Source organism: Rhineura floridana, chromosome 21, assembly GCF_030035675.1.
Source record: "Rhineura floridana isolate rRhiFlo1 chromosome 21, rRhiFlo1.hap2, whole genome shotgun sequence".
NCBI lineage: Eukaryota > Metazoa > Chordata > Lepidosauria > Squamata > Rhineuridae > Rhineura > Rhineura floridana.
In genome coordinates, this window is record NC_084500.1 from 19,178,794 (window position 1) to 19,195,377 (window position 16,584).

General features: G+C 49.5%; 1 protein-coding gene across 1 annotated transcript in view; it reads left to right on the top strand.

The window, feature by feature from the left end:
* Window positions 1-5,148: 5,148 nt before the first annotated feature.
* SEZ6 (seizure related 6 homolog) overlaps window positions 5,149-16,584 on the top strand; it is a 186,891-nt gene continuing 175,455 nt past the window's right edge. The window contains exons 1-2 of the mRNA XM_061605518.1: window positions 5,149-5,174; window positions 10,967-11,055. Of these exons, the coding sequence (XP_061461502.1) occupies window positions 5,149-5,174; window positions 10,967-11,055 (115 nt within the window). The remainder of the gene's footprint in view (window positions 5,175-10,966; window positions 11,056-16,584) is intronic.

Sequence of the window (16,584 nt, forward strand, 5' to 3'; positions counted from 1 at the left end):
TGTGGAGAACTGAATTTAAGAGCGGGAAAATGAGCAACTACGGGAACCAGAACGGGCAGATCTTTCCGTCCTCGGTCCTGACGCGCCCTCCGCTCCTGGGCGCCGCCCCTCTCCCATGGGCTCCCCCAACCCTAATTTTTAGCAGTGGACCCTGTGGCTGTCAGAAGTGTTGGGGGTCACCCCAACCATGGCTCACTCCCTGTCTTTACACCGAGAGTAACCTGACATTCATAGGGCTGCTTTCTCACGTCCAGTTTCCTGTTTTTCTCATCCGTCTCTGGGGAGAAGACCCCTTTTTTCTCTCCCTCCTCCAGCATGAGTACAAAACCCTGGCTTGGCCCTTTTGTGGCTCCCACTACACAGACAGGTCATTAATACAGAACTCTTCCCTATCCAAGTTTGTGGTTTCATAACAAAGCGGCTTTCTTATTTTAAAGTTGAAAGTCTCAGGGCGACTTAACTCCAGGGAAGGTGAGCTAATTCAGTAAGGATTGCGCGTGCGCACGCACAAGCGCACACAGCTCACTCAGATATTGCTGTAAGCTGCTCTGCTAATAGTGGGTTCATATTTCCAAGCAGTTCTTTGTCTAAGGATTAAGGAATCCTTGGCAAGGCAGCCTTGGGATTTCCTGCTGCGTTAGTAGTTTGCACAAAAATGTTGGACAGCAGCTAGTATCCTAAAGTTGGGAAGGGGCAGGATGATGAGTCAGCAGCCAGGTCCCTCCCCTCCCATCGCGCAGGCAGCTGACCAATCCACACCTCTCAGCTCTAGTGATTGGAGAGCCAGGGTGTAGTTTTTGGTGGGCTAGATTTGTCAGATCCTCAGCTTTCCTTTTTGAAGCAGGCATGTTTCTAGCTCTCATTGTTGCCATCAGAGGAGAGTCGCCACCTTTCCACATCCATTTGCAATTTTTTAAAAAGTCCTCACAAAAATTTGTCACAGTTCTAGTGTGCATTCCTCCTAATATACACATTTTGTATGCAATTTTGCCAAATATACACTTTTTGCAATCAGCTTTCCCTAATATAATGTATTTTTAAATGTTTGCTTCACTAAAATGTACTTTTACGTACTTTCCCCCTAAAAATATGCATTTTTTGTGTGCCCTCTCCACTGGAGGCTCAGAGGGTGACAACAAGAGAATGGGCCTTTTCAGTGGTGGCCCCTTGGCTCTCCCCAGGGAGGCATGCCTGGAACCTTCTCTGTCCATCTTTGGGCATCTTTATGCTCAGGCCTTTGGTATGCTGTTTTAGTCCTTTTTGTTTGGCTTTTAAATTGTGTATGTTGTACATTTTTAAAATGTAAGTCCCCTAGAGACCACTGGCTATGAGGTGACTTTAACAAACAAATAATAACAATTTCTGTACACATTTTTTTTAAATGGGAGAACGGCATTGCGAAATTCGGATATACGTGACTTCTGAAGGAAAGCTTTGTTCTAATTTGTGGACTGGTTTGGGAAAGTGCGAATTAGGCACGCTCACATTCGAAAGGGGGAACCCACCCGAATCTCTCTGCCGTCCCTTCTTGGGTGCTTCCCGTTAGGGTACCTGGTTGTCCACTTTGGGAAGGAAACTGGGTGCTGGGTGACAGAATCCTTTCGGTCTGCTCCAGCAGGGCCCTTCAGATCGTCTTCCTCCTTGGAGAAGCGAGGCGGGATGCTGTCAGTTGCCCCCAGCCTGGCGGATTCTGGATCTGCTGATGCCAGGAAAGCACTGGGGCTTCAGAGGAAGGCAGCTGGAGGCGGTCATTATGGGCAAGACCCGAAGGAACTGCCCAGATGAGATGATGGATGAGAGCACGTTGCTCCCTCCACCTCCGTCTTGGGGCCTGTCAGTGCTCCTCCCCTTGCTCTGGTGGCTCCATCTGTTATTACCTCGACTCCAGCTCTGGGGGCTAGATTCTTTCCCCCCTTGAGTTTGTACCAGCCAGGCTGCCATGCGGGTGCCAAGCGATTGCCTTGGCAGCCACTCCGAAGCAGCAAAGTGAAATGCCTTTTTTTTTTTGGTCAGTTGGAGTTTAGTTGTGGCAAGGTAGACAAATTGGGGTGCCTGCTTGTCAAGGCAGGCAGCTGGGCGTTGCCTCTTCCGGGGTGTGCTACTGAGCGTAAATCCCATCAGAGTGCAGGCTGGGCTGGTAATGAGTTCCCCCTTCCCAAAAACATACCTGGTGTCTGCCACAGAGGCGTTTTTCTTTGCAACATAAGGCGCTGCTGACACTGGCTGGCAGTAGCTCTCTAGGATTGGTTCTTCCCAGCCCCACCTGGAGACGCTGTCGAGGATAGAACCCTGGGACCTTCTGCGTGCAAAGCAGCTGCTCTTCCACTGAGCTATGGTCCTTTCCCTGAATATAAAGTAAGGTTCTAGTCCTCATGGTTTTGAATAAAGGGCTGAATTAAATAGGAACCTAGAATGTTGCCTTATACCAAACCACACCATTGATGCATCTAGCACAGTACTGTTAACATGGTCTGGCAGCGACTCTTCCGGATTTCGGGCCAGGAGCCTTTTTCCCGGTCCTGCCTGGAGAGATCATCAGGGATTGAACCTGGGGCCTTCTGAATGCCAAACAGATGTTCTGCCACTGAGCTATAGCCTTTTGTGAGGCCTCTAGCCCGCCCTGGCCTTTGGAATGCCAAAGCAACAGCAACAGCAGCAGCAGCCGCCCATCTGCAGGGGACTCTAGGAGGTGTCATCCGTTAGGGCACCTGAGTCTTTGAATAAGTATCAACTTCTCATGCGCAAGATTTGGTGTCTATACTAAATGTTCTGACACCCTGATTCACAGAATTGAGGCAGGTTGCAGAACCCAGAATTGTCTTGGTGGCAGGATTTGCCCTGCCTGGGTGCTGAACTTCACTGGCCAAACAACAACGTATCCGCCTATGAGCACTGGTTTTCAACCACCATGGTTCATCATAACAGTAAAACAGTAATGGCGTCTTCTTCCCACCAGGGATAGGTTGCGGGGTGCTCATCCCATGAAGTGCATCCAAGATTGTCCTCCTCCTTAAAGCATTAACTTTATTAGTCCAATAAAAATAAGAATCTAATCCTCAACATATTTGATACTTGTGGTAATAAAAAAAAATTAGCTAACTATTATTGTGAAACATAAAAATGGTAGCGGGTAATTATAATTTTTAATTATAACCATGTTAGGTAAGCTTTCTTAAGAAGAAACATAGGGCTGTATCTAGCCGAGTCCTTCTCAGAGTAGACCCATTGCCATTAATGGGACTAAGTTACTCATGTCCATTAATTTCAGTGGGTCTACTCTGAGTATGGCTGACACTGGGTGCAATTCATCATTTCGTTTAATCAATATTAAATATACAGTTCATCAATATAAATCAAACACATGCTAGAATATATCCGTATCTGCAAATATAAAATAAATTCTTCTATTGTACATTTCCCCACTTACATCCTAACCACTAAACGTTGCCTTCTTTAGATTCATATAAACACTATCATGAATTATACCAAGAAATAGTCTTTGCCATTTCTAGATATTCCTAATTCTCTTCTGACATGCATGGTTACTTAAGCTCCATTTATTTAGCACTTCTAAATACCTTTTCTTATTTCTCAGCATAGTTGTCAATTTAAATCACATTTAACTGCTCCTAGGGTTCCCTGATTTATGTCTAATTTATTTGGTTTCCACATATCTTCCCCGAGGCAAGAGAAAATCAAGATACTTCATTAAATCCAGGGATGGGGACCCTGTTGCCCTCCAGATGTGGTTGGACTTCAACTCCTGTCACGTGCATGCGCAGCCAGCATGGCCAATGGTCGGAAATTTGGTGGTTGCAGTCCAGCAATATCTGAGAGTCACAGGTTTGTTTCCCATCCCTCTTTTTAGCAATCTGTCTTTGGAACATCGGGTGCTATCAGCGTGAATTTCTCTGGCACCAGCTGATGCCCAACTACCATGGCTCCTGGGTGCCAGGGGGACTAATGCTGATGTCCAACTACCATGGCTCCTGAGTGCTAGGGGAACTACTGCTGATGCCCAGCTACCATGGCTCCCTTCCTCCCCCAATGGTAGCGGTGTAAAAGAGCTGTCTGAGTGGGAAGGAGGCGTGTTTTTCAGAGTCCGTTCACTTGCTCACTGAGCGCTCTTACTTGCCACAACTGCTGCTCCTTTTCTCCCCAATCCCATTTATTTGTTTAAATTTTAAAAAAAAATTAAAAAAATCCTTGGCGGTGGTTTGCATTTGAAAATAAGAATATATCAGTCTGAATACCCTGCCTCTGAAACTCCCAAACAACACTTCAAATAGCAAATTCCATCAAACACAGTTCATTAAAAAATTAATCTGGCAGAAAAATATCCCCGCAGAGAAATCTAAAAACCACCGGAAAGGCTGGAGTGTGGTGGGCTTCCAGATGCCAGCACGTACAGAGTTCATTTTGGTGTGGAGCTAGGGAACAACAGGATGTTGCCTGATATCATCAAGCCATCTAGCTCAGTACTGCCTACACTGACTGGCAGCAGCTCTCCCTATACAAAACCCAAGCAAACGGCTCTTCCTGTTTGGGGTGGTGCAGAGCTGGATTTCTGCAGGCCAGTCGGGTGGGTTTGGTTTAGTGTGTGCAGCTCCCCCCTTTTCCTAAGACTGGCTCCGCCTGGTTTTCCCAGGCCATGTGCTTTGATGAACTCATTGAGCCCAAACCAGAGACGGCCTGACAGCTGCAAGCCTCTGTACCCTTGCATGACCTTTGATACTTTGTTGTTTGCGTTTGTAACAAGATGCTTCTCTCAATCAAACCAATGAAACCTGCCAGCATTAAAGGTGGGGACCTTCAGTTCTGCCAAGGACAGGAGGGGGCACCGCCTCTGAAATTGCTCCAGGCTCTCCCTCCATGCTCTCCCTCTCCCCCCCCTCCCAGTCCCATTTGCCTTCTGGCTGGTATTTGCCGCCACGATGACACAGGGTCTCTTTCTAAATTCCTCTTCCCTTCTTAAAACATCTCCCATGCCTGGTCCTTGATGTGCATCATGACGGTGATGAAAAAGTCCAGCAGGGGAGGGTGTCAGGAGCCGGCAGACGGCTGTGCTTATCTAGTCAGCAATTTGCTGTCTGTGGCCAGAGGCACTGGGGAAGTGGGCGAGTGAGCGAGAGCGCACTGGGGGGGACGATGTGCTTCCTCGCTGACAAGTCAGGGTGAGAGGGAGAGTGGAAAAATGAGAAGGAAATTGAATCTACCTGCACCCAGGGGGCTAATAAATAAATAAAGTGTAACTCTCCAGATTCTGCAGAGTGTTTTGCACGGGGAAGAGAGCGGTTTCGAGGGTGTGTGCAGATTTGGCCACAAAATGACTGTGCTAGGCTGCCCAGCAGGCTGTTGCTAGTCTCCTAACAGCACTGTAAGCAAAGCCCTCCGGTGGAGAGAAGAGGTGATGGTTGCCGGTGGTGTGTTTGTTTTTTTGCCATGTTGAGAGTTGCTTCCAGATTTTTGCTGGTTCAGGAGTTGCTCTTTTCTGCTTTGCGGTTGTCTGCAGGAGGTCTTTCCGTGGTTGTCGACATGCTGCAGCTCCACAGAAAGTGGGAACTAGCTGTGGACTTCAGGGCCACTGCTCTTGAAGTTTCTAGTCCTCACAGTGCCAAGACGTGCTTGAAAGTTTGCCAGGCGGAAACCTCAGAAGCCAGAGGGGGGAGGTTGAATGGTTGAGATTTCTGGTGGTTAGTGATGACAGAGCTTTGGTGTCCTGTCCTGGTTGCTCTTTGCTGTTCTCCATGAGTGGTGGAAGTGAAATAAATTATGTGAAACAAAGGGTGGGAACCTTGCCTGGTTGCTTAATTTGCATACTGCAAAGAGGTTGCAGAATCCAGCTGTTCTTGTTGTGGAATCTGGGTTATTTGGGGGTAGAATGTGTCCTGGAACTCAGATAATGTCTCTCGCTTGACTGGATAAGAACATAAGAACATAAGAAGAGCCTGCTGGATCAGGCCAGTGGCCCATCTAGTCCAGCATCCTGTTCTCACAGTGGCCAACCAGGTGCCTGGGGGAAGCCCGCAAGCAGGACCCGAGTGCAAGAACACTCTCCCCTCCTGAGGCTTCCGGCAACTGGTTTTCAGAAGCATGCTGCCTCTGACTAGGGTGGCAGAGCACAGCCATCACGGCTAGTAGCCATTGATAGCCCTGTCCTCCATGAATTTATCTAATCTTCTTTTAAAGCCATCCAAGCTGGTGGCCATTACTGCATCTTGTGGGAGCAAATTCCATAGTTTAACTATGCGCTGAGTAAAGAAGTACTTCCTTTTATCTGTCCTGAATCTTCCAACATTCAGCTTCTTGGAATGTCCACGAGTTCTAGTATTATGAGAGAGGGAGAAGAACTTTTCTCTATCCACTTTCTCAATGCCATGCATAATTTTATACACTTCTATCATGTCTCCTCTGACCCGCCTTTTCTCTAAACTAAAAAGCCCCAAATGCTGCAACCTTTCCTCGTAAGGGAGTCGCTCCATCCCCTTGATCATTCTGGTTGCCCTCTTCTGAACCTTTTCCAACTCTATGATATCCTTTTTGAGATGAGGCGACCAGAACTGTACACAGTATTCCAAATGCGGCCGCACCATAGATTTATACAACGGCATTATGATATCGGCTGTTTTATTTTCAATACCTTTCCTAATTATCGCTAGCATGGAATTTGCCTTTTTCACAGCTGCCGCACACTGGGTCGACATTTTCATTGTGCTTTCCACTGCAACCCCGAGGTCTCTCTCCTGGTCGGTCACCGCCAGTTCAGACCCCATGAGCGTATATGTGAAATTCAGATTTTTTGCTCCAATATGCATAATTTTGATGGAGAGGGGTGGGTGACTGTATGTAGAAACTAGCTGACTGTGCAAAAGTAAAATGCGCATTTGTTGCTCCGCCCACATTTACTTCTGGCCCCGCCCACCTCCACCATGTGGCCCCTGAAAGGTTGTCCAGAAGGGAACCTGACCCTCAGGCTGTAAAAGGATTCCCATCACTGCTGTAGCAGCTTCTAGCAGAGGCAGGTCCCTGGGTCTGGCTGGATGAAACCCTTCTTCGAGGATGCCTACTCCGAGGGAAGCTTGGAGGATGGCAACAAGAAAGAGGGCCTTCTCAGTGGTGGCCCCCCAAATATGAAATGATATTTCTGATGAGGTGCACCTGGCGCCAACACTGTTATCTTTTCGGTGCCAGGTCAAGACTTTCCTCTTCTCCCAGGCATTGTAGCATGTGTTTTTAAATTGCTTTTTTTAAAAATGTGTTTTTAAATTTGTATATTTGTTTTTAATGTTTTTAATTGTTGTAAACTGCCCAGAGAGCTTCCGCTATGGGGCGGTATACAAATGCAATCAATCAATAATAAATAAATAAACAAACCCTGAATAGGAGCACTCCTGTTAGGGGTTGAACATTCACTCCAAATAACATTTTGCAGTTCCCCCTTGCCTTTATGTTGAACCAAGTTATTGGGGATTTTTTTTTAGTGTACAGTTTGACACCAAATGTGGAGTTAGAAAAAGAAATGGTGCAGCTGGGAAAATGGCACGTGGGGGAATTAGACATGTTAAGCATATGTGTGTGTTAAGCACTTAAGAGTCATGGGGACAGCATGTTCCCAAATGCTATAAGGGCTGAATGCGCTCAGTTTCCATACTTAAAACAAACTGCCGAGATGGTATTAAAGCACCTTCTTGGCTTCTTCTTTGTCAGCGTCGCCTTTGGGCAGGGAACGCTGCTTTGCATCCTTGCAAATCCCACTTTTGCACCTGTCAGTTGTTGAACTATAGCACCTTCATAAATGAATTGTCGCTTGCAAGATAAGAACTCTGGGCTCCCATGGTGAAACCTGCCTCTGACGCAGGGTGCAAGCAAAGGGGCAAAGCATGCTGTGTGTTCTCCCCTCGCCCTTTGTGCATGTGTGGGTGTCTGATGGACAATTTGCCCAGTTGGAAAATCTGCTTTGAAAAATACCTCTGGGTTGGAGAATGTCGTTGACATACAAAGAGAGCCATTTTTTTCCATTGGGGGAGGGATGTGCTGGCAGTGGGTGGGGTCTAGGCCAAACATGGGTGGGGCCTGAGACAAAAGTGGGTGGGGCATTCCCTTTCTCTCTCTTGTAGGGCCGCTTTCTCCCCCCATCCCACCCCACAATTTCCCCTCTCTTGCAACCCCCATGAAAGGGCCACCTCTGGGCTCTGGAGTGCTTGAGGGCTTCACAAGCAACAAAGATGACAACATGCCGCTCCTTCTAAGGAACTTTAAATTGGAATCTTACGAGTGGGAGGACAACGGGAGATGACAGAAGGGAGTGAGCAACGAACAGCACTGATGAGCACTTTTCAGGCTGGTTGCAGTTGGGAATGGAGGATATAAGGGGTCAAGCCGAGGGCCTTGCTGTAAAAATGGCTTTTTGAGGAGGGATTTGAGGAAGAGGGAGAGAGAGGTGAAAGAAAAGCTGTTCTGGGACTCCAAACAGCCCTTGAAGGTGAAACAGAGGAGAAGGCTGCAGCTGAGCGGTTTTCTCTTTTTCTTTATTTTATTTAAACAATAGTATATCACTTAATTGTCAATACCTCTAACTGGTTTACAAAGAACATGAAATATACATTAAAATGGTGAGAAAAGTCAGAAGTGAAAAACACAAGTGGGCCTAACGAAACAAACAGTCCCTAGTATAGAGCACGTGTCTTGCATGCAGAAGGCCCCGGGTTCAGTCCCCGCTCGCCCCACAGGTAGGACTGGTACAGATCCCTTTTCTGAAACCCTGGATTGCTGCGGCCAGCCAGTGTTGACAAAACTGAGCTAGATGATTGTATAAGCCAGCTTGGTATGTGGCTGATCCTGAGCTTTGCCATCTCTTTCCCGCCTCCTCCTCTGTCACCAGCAGCATGTGAGGCAGAAATTCAACAGGTGCAGCTCTTTCCCTCTCCATACCAGAGGGGGGGGAGGCTGTACTTGTTGAATTTTGGGTGTTTAAGGCACTGAGCATCTGCTGGGGGAGGTTGTGAAGAGGCAGAGTCGCCATACCTGCCAACAAAGAGAGGTCGCTGTGTGATTATTTTGTTTATTGCATGTGTTACCTTGTGTGTTTGACTTTCCATCCCTCCCCAGTCATGAGACATGAACAACTTGTCTCTTGCAATTCCAAGGGGAGGGGAAAGCCTGCTGTGTTGATGTCACTTTATGATGTCAAACCATTGGTCCATCTAGCTCAGTATTGTCTGCACTGACTGGCAGCAGCTCTGCAGGGTTTCAGATGAGGGGGGCATCTTTCCCAATCCTATCTGGAGGTGCTGGGGATTGAACCTGGAGCCTTCTGCATGCGCAGCTATCTGCTCTACCATAGCAGCTCACTTTGTCTAAAAACAGCCAAGATTCTAGTCCTCATGGTTCTGAATAAAGGGTTGAAATGGGAACCTGTCTTAAACAGAATTGGCCCATTGGCCCATCTGGGTTGGTTTTGTCTACTCTGACTGGCAACAGCTGTCCAGAGTTGCAGACAGGGGAGGCTGAGGACTTGAACCTGGGACCTTCTGCATGCAAAGCAGGCGCTCTACCACTGAGCTACAGCCCTTTCCCCATGGTTGACTACCTACAGCACATCTGGAATCAGAGGGCAATTTGTCTTTTTTCCAGGCAAGTGGGGAGAATTTCAGTCCCTTTGGCTCCCCCCCCTCTGTTGGCAGCTGGCCTGGATGATGCCACTTGGACTCAGAAATATGGGAAGGAACTTTGTACCAGCTCAGACTGTGTGTGAGTGCGTTACACTCAGACAGAAGAACACCGGAAGAGCCTGGCTGCTGGATCGGATTTATTTACTGAGGTGTCTTAGCCACTGTACCTAAATGGAGCCTCCATATCCTGAGGGGGTTTACCTCTGAGCATTAGGCCATCCAGCAGCCCTTCCCTTATCTCAGGGGAAAAATTCCTAACTGTTAGAGCTGTATGATAAGGGAACCCATGGCCTAGGGAGGTGGTGGGCTCTCCAAACCTGGAGGCATCCAAGAGGCAGCTGGACAGCCACCTGTCAGGTATACTTTAATTTGGATTCCTGCATTGAGCAGGGGGTTGGACTGGATGGCCTCAGAGGCCCCTTCCAGCTCTACGATTCTATGATCTTCACACAAGAAGAGCCTAGCCTAGATCAGGTCCCAGGGGCCCCGCCTAGTCCAGCATCCTGTCCTCATAGTGGACAACCAGACTCCCTAAAGCTGGAGTGGGGAAAACCCCTCGATATTGCTGAACTGCATCTCCCATCAGCCCCAGCAAGCATGGCCAGTAACAACCCAGGACCCTTTTGAGGCAGGTTCAGTTCCAGAGAGGGAGCCTGAGAAACGGCTGCCCCGTCGAAGGAAGGCAGCAGGCGTGCAGATTACCCACTCCCGGCCTGGGAAGGAAGTGACGAAAAATAGCAATGCGGGACTCTTTTGAGGCAGTTGTAGTTCAACGCCATCCAGAGGGCCAAAGGTTCCCTCTCGCCGGCCCTAAAGGGAAAAGCCCACAAGCGGGGCCTGAGCGATTACAGCCCTCTCCCCACATGCGATCCCCAGCGAGAGCCATTCAGAGGCATACTGCTCCGACAGTGGAGGGCGAACGGAGCCATTGTGGCTGCCAGCCATAGACGGCCTTCACTACTGATCTGTCTTGTAAAGCCATCCAAGCTGTTGGCCATTGCTTCCTCTTTGGGGCGCAAATTCCAAACAGAAATGATCCTTCCTCTCACGGTGCTTCCAGAGCCTTTGGGACTGAACCCGGGGCCTAAATATATATCGCCGCACTATTACCCCATCTCTGGATCCCTTCCTTGTGCCCATCCCTGTGGTTCCTGGCGCTGCACGCACAGTGATTTCCACTCCGGTCGGCGCCAGGCTGTGATCCATTTTCAAAAGAGAGGCAGACTCCATCACATGTCTACTCTATCCACCCTTTTCCCTTTCAGAAGAAAAAAAGAAGAAAGTTGTTGGTGAAGGCAGAAAGCAGAAAGGAGGCCTGTGTGTTCAGCACCGTGGACAGCGGCCCAATTAGTCTTGTGGACAGATGTCACCGCACTGCAGGGAGGTTGGTTCCCCCTTAAACTAATTTCCTCAGCAATTTTCTCCCCCTCTATTTTTATCGTTCAGAAGTGAAGCAGGCCGTGTCAGCACAAAAAAGAAAGAGTTGGGGGGGGGAGAGAAAAGAATCCCCTCTTCATGATGGGTGCCAAGCGTGCGTGGCGGCCGGCTGGTCTGTTTGTGTTGTTAACATTTTTAACACTATTTTTAAAAAGATGTTTTTAAAGCTTTAAAAAATGTTTTGAAGGATGTTTTGTTTTCATATAGTTTAAAGTTCTGCTTTTATCATGTCTTGGAGGGTTTTTAGTGCTTTTGTTTGCTGCCCTGGGCTCCTACCAGGAGGAAGGGAGGGATATAAAATAAATAAATAAATAAATAGGCAACCAAAGCTAGTTGTGGAGGGAGACAGGTCATCGTCTCTCTCTGCTGTGGCCTGCATTTCTCAAAAAGGGTGGCAGGAGCCCCCCCGCCCCGAACAAGAGTTTTGTCATCTTTGCTGTTTCCCATGACTTTTTAAAAAGTTCATGAAAGGTTGCCAAGTGGAATGGGATCAAAGTGACCCGGGGAGCAGATGAAAAAGGCCGTCAGGCTTTTGCTGAGCTTGTGGGGCTCATCTGACGTGCCGGGTGTGGGGTGCTGTTTTCTCTTTGTGTGTCAGAGGAAGAGAGAGCGAGGAGGTGTTCAGGCTCAAGATCCACACACCCCCGAAATCCTCTCAGGGAGAGAGTTGCTGGGATGGGTTAAGGGACGTACAGTTGAATATTTCGTGGCTTGGGGCAAACGGTGTAGCTCAGTGGTAGAGGGCCAGCTTTCCATGTAAAAGGTCTTGGGATCGATTCCGAACAGCATCTCCAGGTAGGGCTGCCTGAAATCCTGGTGAACCGCTGCCAGTCAGTGTGGGACGGTACTGAACTAGATGGGCCAAAGGTCTGATTTTGTGCAAGGCTGCCCCTTATGTTCTGATGTAAATCAGCCCTTTATTCAGAACCATGAGGACTGGAATCTTGCTTTATTTTTTGGGGGGGAGGAGTTGTAGCTCAGTGGTAGAGCCTCTGTTTTGCATGCAGAAGGTCCCCAGGGACATCTCCAGGGAGGACTGAGAAGAGCTGAAACCCCAGAGAGCTGCTGCTGCTGCTGGCCAGTGGAAGCAATGCTGAGCTCAATAACATTGTCGGCCCCTGAAGAGATCACCAGCACAGCTGGCTTTGCCTTTTGTGCCTCCCCCCACTTCACCCCCCATTCTCAAAGGCCTGGAGTGCCTTGGAGGGTGTGCTTAGGCAATCTATAAATGCAGAACACAAATCAGGAGCGGGCAACTTTTTTTTGCCACTGAGGGCCACATGTGGTGGTACGTGAGCAGTCGGGGGCCACATGCCAGTGGCGACGCCAGTGATGCGTGGAACCATTCATTCTGTCTTGCACACATGCTCTCTCACCTGAACATGATGTGCTGAGGGCAGGGAAGGCTAACCCTCTCGTTCCTGAGTCCCTTTCTCCACATCTCAGTCTTGTTCCCCCTAGGTCATCAAGTAGCTCTATAGCTGGAGAGCATGATTTAGGGCCCCATCTGTGCTGTACATCTAAAGCAACATTACACCACTTGAAACGGTCGTGGCTTCCCCCAAAGAGTCCTGGCAACTGAGAAGAGCCAGGCGACCCCCTGTTCCTCCCCCAGAGCTAAAATTCCCAGAGTGGTTTGTCAATCCCATTTCCCAGGGAACTCTAGGGATTGTAGTTGAGTTGCGGGGAGGCTCTCCTAACATCTCTCAGCACCCTTCAAAAACTACAGCTCCCAAGATTCTTTGGAGGAAGCTGTGATTGTAAAGTAGCATGATGCTGCTTCAAATGTCTAGTCCAGATGGGGCCGTAGATAGTCAAGAGGTTGCACAGGAATGTTCGTCTCTCCACTCGGGATAAAATTCAGTGGTGGCAGCGAGATTGCCTGCAGGTGGGATATTTGTTGGGGGGCCTGCAGAGAAGCCCTACAAGGGCTTTGTGTGTGAGAGAGAGAGAGTGAGAGAGAGTTTGTGTGTGTGTGTGTGTGTGTGTGTGTGTGTGTATGTATATATGTATTGTGTGGGAGAATTGTCTGAGATCACGTTCCTCCTGCTAGAGCCTTATCTATGCTTCTGAACTGTGTATATTTAAAAAAAGGAAAGAAAAAGAGGCTTTGTGAACCTTTGGAGAATTGCAAGGAGCCGTGCTGAACGGCTGCCTGGTCTCTCTGAAACAATTTGATTTATTTAGATCCCCTCGATACTCTTTGCCACATTTATAAAAGTCAAGGCAGAAAATTAAACAGCCAGGCTCCCCACTCCTGGCCAGGGAGATACCTCGGCCCACGAGAGCTGATAAAGTTTCTCTGCACCCCCGCGCTGCCCCACACTCTTGATTTATAAGAGGCTGATAAGATCAAGCGTTAAGAGAAAAAATATATATCTATAGGAAGGGAAAAGAGGAGGAGAGGAGAAAATTGAAGCCAGGCCCTTCCAGTTCTGACGGCAGGGCTGCCGGATGGAAGGGAGAAGTGATTTATGAAAAAAGATGTGGCTGCCGTGATAATATAGCTAAAGCCTGTAAGGGAGATGGAGGTTGTAAATCAGGGAATGGGAAACCTGTGGCTCTCCAGATGTTGCTGGGTACAACTCTCGTCATCGCTGTTAGCCGGGCTGGCTGCTGGGAGTCCAGCTACATCTGGCAGGCCAGGGGTTTCCCCCACCCCAATCTAAGAAGAGGCATCCCCCACTCTCAGGGGGGAATGCCTCTTCTAAACAGAATAAAGACATGGGAGAAATTCACATTAAAGTGCTGAAAAAAATTCATGACAAAAAAAGAAAAGCAAACAACCCCACCCGTAACTTTCTGTAGTAATATGGAGGACTTGAGAAATTGAGGGAAATCCTTCCATCCCTAGGACAGAATGCTGCTCCATAGAACAGGGCTGGGAAACCAGGGGCCTTGCAGAAGTTGCCGAGCTCTTAACTCCCACCATCCCAGACCGTTGGCCACACTGGTTACTGGGGCTTGAAATACAACATCTAGAGGGCCACATTTTCTATCTCCTTTTGCAGGGCGTCTCTTTTGTGCGTAGAAGGTAACAGGTGCAGTCCCCACCAGGTAGGGCTGGGAGATACTCCTGCCTGAGACTCTGGAGAGATGCTGCCAGTCAGTGTGGGCAATACTGAGCTAGATGGACCAACGGGTCTGACTCTGTAGAGGCTGTTTCCTGAGTTTCTCTCGCTGGGGTTGGGTGGAGAATTGCTGCTCTTAAGACCAAACCTAGCCAGCCAGGAGAATGGCTGATGCTTCAAGGATCAAGGTTTAGATCCTGGGATTTGCGTTTGGGCAGCCAGTCTGTGTGTGCTCTGCGCTTAAGTGCGTGCGCACGCAGACCCACACAAGTGCCTCTAAGCAATCCAGGCTCAGCGCCGTGGAGAAGCTGGCTTCTGTGACCTCTGTAAGCTATGCAAATTGAGCATCGTTTCTCTTAATTTGCACGACTGATCTGGCAGTTTTGCAAATCTTGCTTGCCTCAAGGGAAAGGCATAGGGCAAAGCCCGGGCAAGGAGCAGAGCTCAGTGGCAGAGCGTCTGCTCTGGAGACAGAAGGTCTCAGGTACCTCCAGGTACAGACCCCCTGCCTGGATGCCTGAAAAGCCGCTGCCAGTCTGGGTAGGCAATAACGAGTTGGATTGGCCAATGGTCTGACTCAGTATAAGGCAGCTCCCTGTGTTGTTGTTTAAACTGGCCCTTGATTCGGAACCAGGGGGACTAGAACCTTGCCTTCTGTTTAAGGGAAGAGCCTTGGCCCAGGGGCAGAGCCCCTGCTTTGCATGCTGGCCACCAACTTGCATGGCTTTAAAAGAGGGTTAGACTTATTCAGGGAGGAGAAGGCTCTCCGTGGCGACTAGCCAGGATGGCTGCACTCTGTCCCCATAATTGGAGGTTGGGTGCCTCTGAATACCAGTTGTGGAAACCGCAGGAGGAGAGAGTGCTCTTTGCACTCAGGGCCTGCTTGTGGGCTTCCCATTGGGGCCTCGGGTTGGCCACTCTGAGAACAGGAGGCTGGACTAGGTGGGACCCTGGCCTGGTCCAGCAGGTTATGTTCAGAAGGCCCTGGGTTCAATCCCCAATGGCATCCCCTGTAAACAATACAGGGCTGGATGGACCAATGGTCTGACTCAGTATGAAGCAGCTTCCTGGGTTGCCAGGCACGGCTGGGAGAGACCCCAAAGAGCCGCTGCCAGTCAGTGTAGGCTGTATTGAGCTAGATGCACCCACGGCCTGATTTGGTGTGAGGCAGCGTCCTGGGTTCAAATGCACAGGGCACAGGCAGCCCACCCTGGAATGCCTAGAAATCTTATTTGGCTGCACCTTCTGACGCTTTCGTCTCATGCTTTGCATATGTATCTTCACATCAATAAGCACTAGGAACTTGCTTTTTCATTTTAAACAAACAAAAGCTGGAATTTGCCACACCTTGCCTTGCGCTCCTGTGGAAAGACATTTTCCCCCTCCCCCAGCTTTAGCATCCAACCGGAAAGAACCTGGAACATGTTCAGCTTGAGGAAGGCGTAGGCAACCCCTCCCCCGTGGGTCCCGCAGACAGCGGGGGAGGGGGAGGGAAGGAATCGGCTCATCCATCTTCAGGCCTTCTGAGCTCAGCTTTGCCACTGGCATGCGCCCGGCACACTGGCTGCCTTCACATTGCTGCCAGTGTAATAACGATGATTGCCTTTATTAGGAAACTTAATGAAAATCCGAGGGAGCGAAGGAGTCTTTCAACTCTCGCTTCCTCTCTGGTGTAACTGGAAAGGCAACTAATAAGATTTTGCGCAAAGTGTTACAGGCAAGGAATGAGCAGGAGAGAAAGTGCATTAGCAGGAAAGCAGATAATCGGGTGAATGGCGGGCCTCCAGGCGAGACGGTTCTGTGCGTCCTCGTGCCGCGTGGCTGCGAAATGCGAGGCTGGCCACGTCCTTGTGCTCTGGGTCCAGCCGTGGCTGGTGTCTCTGCTGCCTGGGCCAGGTGCTGAGGGGTAAAGGGTGGTGCTGGGGATGTAAAGAACTCGGGGAATGGGACTGTGGCACAGAGGCACCCATCTTCCTCCCAGCAGCTGCCATTCAGAGGTAGACTGCTTCTGAACCTGGAGGTTCCATCCCTCGCCATCACGGGTGACTTCAGAACTTAAAAGCAGCTCTGCTGGATCAGACCCAAGGCCTGTCTGGTCCAGCAGGTGCCCCGATGCAGGGGCGAGGAACCTTTTCCAGCTCGAGGGCCGCATTACCTTCTGGGCAGCCTTCTGGGGGCCACATGCCAGTGGTAGGCAGGGCAGCCAGAGGCGAAAGTGGGCAGAGCAATGGAGATAAAGTTTGCACAGCAGGCTGGTTTTTACACAGACCGCCTCCATTCTCCCCCCAGGCAAGAAGGAAGCGTTCTTTGCCCAGGCAAAAGCGTTCAGGGTGCAGAGCAGAGCCAGCAAGAGGCGTGGCCTGAAGAGAGTTCTACGGGCCAAACAGAGATGCCTGGAGGGGCAC